At 47.7% G+C, this 7,500-nt stretch overlaps 1 protein-coding gene across 1 annotated transcript in view; it reads right to left on the reverse strand.

The window, feature by feature from the left end:
- The window catches only part of LOC123749436 (galactoside alpha-(1,2)-fucosyltransferase 1-like), a 53,199-nt gene that overhangs the window by 5,071 nt on the left and 40,628 nt on the right, over nucleotides 1–7,500 (reverse strand). The window contains exon 3 of the mRNA XM_069338553.1: nucleotides 2,937–3,040. Within this exon, the coding sequence (XP_069194654.1) occupies nucleotides 2,937–3,040 (104 nt within the window). The remainder of the gene's footprint in view (nucleotides 1–2,936; nucleotides 3,041–7,500) is intronic.

Below are 7,500 nucleotides of genomic sequence, written 5' to 3' on the forward strand. Positions count from 1 at the left end.
CACACCACACTCACCACCACCACACTCACCACCACCACAACACGCACCATCACTACAACACTCACCACCACCACAACACTCACCACCACCACAACACTCACCACCACCACAACACTCACCACCACCACAACACTCACCACCACCACAATACTCACCACCACCACCATAACACTCACTACCACCACAATACTCACCACCACCACCACAACACTCACCACCACCACAACACACACCAACACTACAACACTCACCACCACCACAACACTCACCACCACCACAACACTCACCACCACCACAACACTCACCACCACCACAACACTCACCACCACCACAACACTCACCACCACGACAACACACACCAACACTACAACACTCACCACCACCACAACACTCACCACCACCACAACACTCACCACCACCACAACACACACCAACACTACAACACTCACCACCACCACAACACTCACCACCACCACAACACTCACCACCACCACAACACTCACCACCATCACAATACTCACCACCACCACAACACTCACCACCACTACAATACTCACCACCACCACAACACTCACCACCACCACCACAATACTCACCACCACCACAACACTCACCAACACTACAATACTCACCACTACCACAACACTCACCACCACCACAACACTCACCACCACCACAATACTCACCACCACCACAACACTCACCACCACCACAACACTCACCACCACAATACTCACCACCACCACAACACTCACCACCACCACAACACTCACCACCACCACAATACTCACCAGCACCACAACACTCACCACCACTACAATACTCACCACCACCACAACACTCACCACCACCACAACACTCACCACCACTACAACACTCACCACCACTACAACACTCACCACCACTACAATGCTCACCACCACCACAATACTCACCACCACTACAATACTCACCACCACCACAACACTCACCACCACCACAATACTCACCACCACCACAACACTCACCACCACCAGAACACTCACCACCACCACCACAACACTCACCACCACCACAATACTCACCACCACCACAACACTCACCAACACTACAATACTCACCACCACCACAATACTCACCACCACCACAACACTCACCACCACTACAATACTCACCACCACCACAACACTCACCACCACCACAACACTCACCACCATTACAACACTCACCACCACTACAACACTCACCACCACTACAATACTCAGCACCACCACAATACTCACCACCACTACAATACTCACCACCAACACAACACTCACCACCACCACAACACTCACCACCACTACAACACTCACCACCACCACAACACTCACCACCACCACAACACTCACCACCACCATAACACTCACCACCACCACAACACTCACCACCACCACAACACTCACCACCACTACAACACTCACCACCACTACAATACTCACCACCGCAACAATACTCACCACCACCACAATACTCACCACCACCACCACAACACTCACCACCACCACAACACTCACCACCACCACAACACTCACCACCACCACAATACTCACCACCACCACAACACTCACCACCACCATCACAATACTCACCACCACCACCACAACACTCACCACCACTACAACACTCACCACCACCACAACACTCACCACCACTACAACACTCACCACCACCACAATACTCACCACCACCACCACAACACTCACCACCACTATAACACTCACCACCACTACAATACTCACCACCACCACAACACTCACCACCACTACAATACTCACCACCACCACAACACTCACCACCACCACAATACTCACCACCACCACAACACTCACCACCACCACAACACTCACTACCACCACAACACTCACCACCACAACAACACTCACCACCACCACAATACTCACCACCACCACCACAACACTCACCACCACCACAACACTCACCACCACTACAATACTCACCACCACCACAACACTCACCACCACTACAATACTCACCACCACCACAACACTCACCACCACTACAATACTCACCACCACCACAACACTCACCACCACTACAACACTCACCACCACCACAACACTCACCACCACCACAACACTCACCACCACAACAATACTCACCACCACCACAATACTCACCACCACCACCACAACACTCACCACCACCACAACACTGACCACCACCACAATACTCACCACCACCACCACAACACTCACCACCACTACAACACTCACCACCACCACAATACTCACCACCAGTACAACACTCACCACCACCACAACACTCACCACCACCACAACACTCACCACCACCACCACAACACTCACCACCACCACAACACTCACCACCACCACAATACTCACCACCACCACAACACTCACCACCACCACAATACTCACCACCACCACAACACTCACCACCACAACAACACTCACCACCACCACAATACTCACCACCACCACCACAACACTCACCACCACCACAACACTCACCACCACTACAACACTCACCACCACCACAACACTCACCACCACCACCACAACACTCACCACCACTACAACACTCACCACCACCACAATACTCACCACCACCACAACACTCACCACCACAACAATACTCACCACCACCACAATACTCACCACCACCACCACAACACTCACCACCACTACAACACTCACCACCACCACAATACTCACCACCACCACCACAACACTCACCACCACTACAACACTCACCACCACCACAATACTCACCACCACCACCACAACACTCACCACCACTACAACACTCACCACCACCACAACACTCACCACCACTACAACACTCACCACCACAACACTCACCACCACCACAACACTCACCACCACCACAACACTCACCACCACCACAACACTCACCACCACCACAACACTCACCACCACTACAATACTCACCAGCATAAACAATATCTTTGTCCTTAAAGTTGTTCTTGCACCACTCTGGGTCATCACTGGTCACCACGAACACCGGATTGTGTGTTCTGAGGAACACAAGAACACAGCTTAGTTCATCTGTGGGTTTGAAGCACTACAGCCTGATCTATTATGTTGGTTAGGAACGTCACTGGTTGATCTATTATGTTGGTTAGGAACGTCACTGGTTGATCTATTATGTTGGTTAGGAACGTCACTGGTTGATCTATTATGTTGGTTAGGAACGTCACTGGTTGATCTATTATGTTGGTTAGGAACGTCACTGGTTGATCTATTATGTCGGTTAGGAACGTTACTGGTTGATCAATTATGTTGGCTAGGAACGTCACTGGTTGATCTGTTGTGTTGGTTAGGAACGTAACTGGTTGATCTATTATGTTGGTTATGAACGTCACTGGTTGATCTATTATGTTGGTTTTGAATATCATTGGATGATCTATTATATTGGTTTTGAACGTCATTGATTGATCTATTATGTTGGTTATAAACGTCACTGGTTGATCTATTTAGTGTATACAAATATTTCTCTCCGATCTATTATATGGGCTACAAACATCACAGGTTGACTATTTTACAGGTAAGAATAATAATAAATTTATCTATTAGATTGATTACAAACTTTACTAGATATGCTATTAGATGCGATACAAATATCACTGGTTGATCTATTATGTGGGATTCACATATCTCTGGGTGATCTATTATGTGGGTTTCACAAATCACTGGTTGATCTATTATGTGGGATTCACAAATCACTGCTTGATCTATTATGTGAGATATAAATATCACTGCCTGACTTACAATGTCAGGCAACTAAATGGGGCAAAGGTGGCCAAAACAGGCTATTGTCTAGGCATGTATTAATGGTGGAGTATGTTTAAGTATGTATGTATGTATGTATGTATGTACTCACCTAGTTGTGCTTGCGGGGGTTGAGCTCTGGCTCTTTGGTCCCGCCTCTCAACTGTCAATCAACAGGTGTACAGGTTCCTGAGCCTATTGGGCTCTATCATATCTACACTTGAAACTGTGTATGGAGTCAGCCTCCACCACATCACTTCCTAATGCATTCCATTTGTCAACCACTCTGACACTAAAAAAGTTATTTCTAATATCTCTGTGGCTCATTTGGGCACTCAGTTTCCACCTGTGTCCCCTAGTGCGTGTGCCCCTTGTGTTAAACAGCCTGTCTTTATTAACCCTGTCAATTCCCTTGAGGATCTTGAATGTGGTAATCATGTCCCCCCTAACTCTTCTGTCTTCCAACGAAGTGAGGTTTAATTCCCATAGTCTCTCCTCGTAGCTCATACCTCTCAGCTCGGGAACTAGTCTGGTGGCAAACCTTTGAACCTTTTCCATTTTAGTCTTATGCTTGACTAGATGTGGACTCCATGCTGGTGCCGCATACTCCAGGATTGGTCTGACATATGTGGTATATAATGTTCTGAAAGATTCCTTACACAAGTTTCTAAAGGCCGTTCTTATGTTAGCCAACCTGGCATATGCTGCTGCTGTTATCCTCTTGATATGAGCATCAGGGGAGAGGTCTGGCGTGATATCAACCCCCAGGTCTTTCTCTCTCTCGGACTCTTGAAGTATTTCATCTCCCAAGTGATACCTTGTATCTGGTCTCCTGCTCCCTACACCTATCTTCATTACATTACATTTGGTTGGGTTAAACTCTAACAACCATTTGTTCGACCATTCCTTCAGCTTGTCTAGGTCTTCTTGAAGCCTCAAACAGTCCTCTTCTGTTTTAATCCTTCTCATAATTTTAGCATTGTCCGCAAATAATGAGAGAAATGAATCGATACCCTCCGGGAGATCATTTACATATATCAGAAACAAGATAGGACCGAGTACAGAGCCCTGTGGGACTCCACTGGTGACTTCACGCCAATCGGAGGTCTCACCACTCACCGTAACTCTCTGCTTCCTATTGCTTAGATACTCCCTTATCCACTGGAACACCTTACCAGCTACACCTGCCTGTCTCTCCAGCTTATGTACCAGCCTCTTATGCGGTACTGTGTCACTTTTCTTTTCCGACAATCCAAGAAAATGCAGTCCGCCCAGCCCTCTCTTTCTTGCTTAATCTTTGTCACATGATCGTAGAATTCTATCAAGCCTGTAATGCAAGATTTACCCTCCCTGAACCCATGTTGGCGATTTGTCACGATGTCCCTCCTCTCCAGATGTGTTACCAGGTTTTTTCTCACGATCTTCTCTATCACCTTGCATGGTATACAAGTCAAGGACACTGGCCTGTAGTTCAGTGCCTCTTGCCTGTCGCCCTTTTTGTATATTGGGACCACATTCGCCGTCTTCCATATTTCTGGTAGGTCTCCCATCTCCAGTGACTTACTATACACTATGGAGAGTGGCAAGCAAAGTGCCTCTGCACACTCTTTCAGTATCCATGGTGAGATCCCATCTGGACCAACAGCCTTTCTAACATCCAGTTCCAGCAGGTGTCTCTTGACCTCCTCTTTCATAATTTCGAACTCTTCCAAGGCCGCCTGGTTTACCTCCCTTTCTCCTAGCACAGTGACCTCACCTTGTTCTATTGTAAAGACCTCCTGGAACCTCTTGTTGAGTTCTTCACACACCTCTCTGTCATTCTCTGTATACCTGTCCTCGCCGGTTCGAAGTTTCAATATCTGTTCTTTCACTGTTGTTTTCCTTCTGATGTGACTGTGGAGTAGCTTTGGTTCGGTCTAGGCTTTGTTTGCTATATAATTTTCAAAACTTTTCTCTGCTTCTCTTCTCACCCTGACGTACTCATTCCTGGTTCTCTGGTATCTCTCTCTGCTTTCTGGTGTTCTGTTATTCCAGAAGTTCCTCCACGCCCTTTTGTTCAGTTTCTTCGCTCCCATACATTCTCTATTATTCCATGGATTCTTCTGTTGCTTCTCGGATTTTTCCCTTTGGGCCGGGATGAACCGATTTACTGCCTCCTGACACTTTTGGGTAACATAGTCCATCATACCCTGTACAGACTTATCACTGAGGTCTGTGTCCCAAGGTATTTCACTTAGGAAACTTCTCATCTGTTCATAATTCCCCTTTCGGTATGCCAGCCTTTTGATTCCTAGTTCTTTTTTGGGGGAGATAAGTCCTAGCTCTACCAGGTACTCAAAGTTCAATACACTGTGGTCACTCATTCCCAAGGGCGCTTCCATCTTAACTTCCCTTATATCCCACTCATTTAGGGTAAATATCAAATCAAGCATTGCTGGTTCATCTTCTCCTCTCATCCTTGTTGGTTCTTTGATGTGCTGGCTTAGAAAGTCTCTTGTTGCCACGTCCAGCAGCTTAGCTCTCCATGTTTCTGGTCCTCCATGCGGGTCTCTGTTCTTCCAATCTATCTTCCCATGGTTGAAGTCTCCCATAATTAGTAGTCCAGATCCATTCCTGCTAGCAACAGAAGCTGCTCTTTCTATTATGTTAATGGTGGCCATGTTGTTTCTATCATATTCCTGTCTAGGTCTTCTGTCATTTGGTGGTGGATTATATATGACTACGACTATAATTTTTTTCCCTCCATTTGTTACGGTACCTGCTATGTAGTCACTGAAACCTTCACAGCCCTGAATATCCATCTCCTCAAAATCCCAGCCTTTTCTTACCAGCAGAGCTACACCACCCCCACCTCTTCCTTCCCTCTCTTTCCTAATAACATAATAGTCCTGTGGGAACACTGCGTTTGTAATCGTTTTCGTGAGCTTTGTTTCTGTGAGGGCTATTATGTCTGGGTTTTCCTCTAGTACCCGTTCTCCAAGCTCATTTGCTTTATCTGTAATTCCATCTATGTTAGTGGACATCACTTTGAGGCTCACTTTCTTCTGTCCCTTCTCAAATCGCCTCCTTGGTGAGTGTTCTGCTGGTGGGGGAGGCTGTTCCATGGGTGTGAGGACCTGTGAGGTGGATAACAGGGTCTCAGAGGATACTGGGATGAGGGGCGGGGGATCCAGTGAAGGGGGATGGACAGGGAGGGTATGGGGTGAAAGGGGAGGGAGGACGAGAAGGAAAGGGGGGGAAGGGAGGACTCGGGAGGAGGGGAGGGGTAGAAGGGTGGGGATTGGGTGTGGGGGGGAGGGAGATTTTGCTGAACATTTGAGTGGGGGCAGGGAGGGTTTGGGGTAGGGGGGTTTTCTATGCAGAGGAGGGTGGCAGGGTTGTCCTCCCTTCTGGTGTTACTGAGTAGCTGGTTGTGGGTTCCCCCCTCGCCTCTGGGGGTGTTGTGTTGGGAGCTGTGACTTCCTGGCTTTCCCCTCTCGCCCTGCGCCTCTTCCTTGCTTCTGCCGCCACGGCTCTCTCCTCCCTTGTCATGTCTCTCTGGAGGAATACATTTTTTAATTTTCCCACGTTTTTCAGGGAGCTCTTCCTTGATAGGATCTTCTCCTTTGTGCTCTCGTTTGCAAACACTATCTTTATCATTCGGTCTCGGTCTTTGTTGTACCAACCTAGCCTGAAAACCTTCTCAATGCTATGCTCAGCCCCTTCC

This window comes from Procambarus clarkii, chromosome 40, assembly GCF_040958095.1.
Source record: "Procambarus clarkii isolate CNS0578487 chromosome 40, FALCON_Pclarkii_2.0, whole genome shotgun sequence".
Lineage (NCBI taxonomy): Eukaryota > Metazoa > Arthropoda > Malacostraca > Decapoda > Cambaridae > Procambarus > Procambarus clarkii.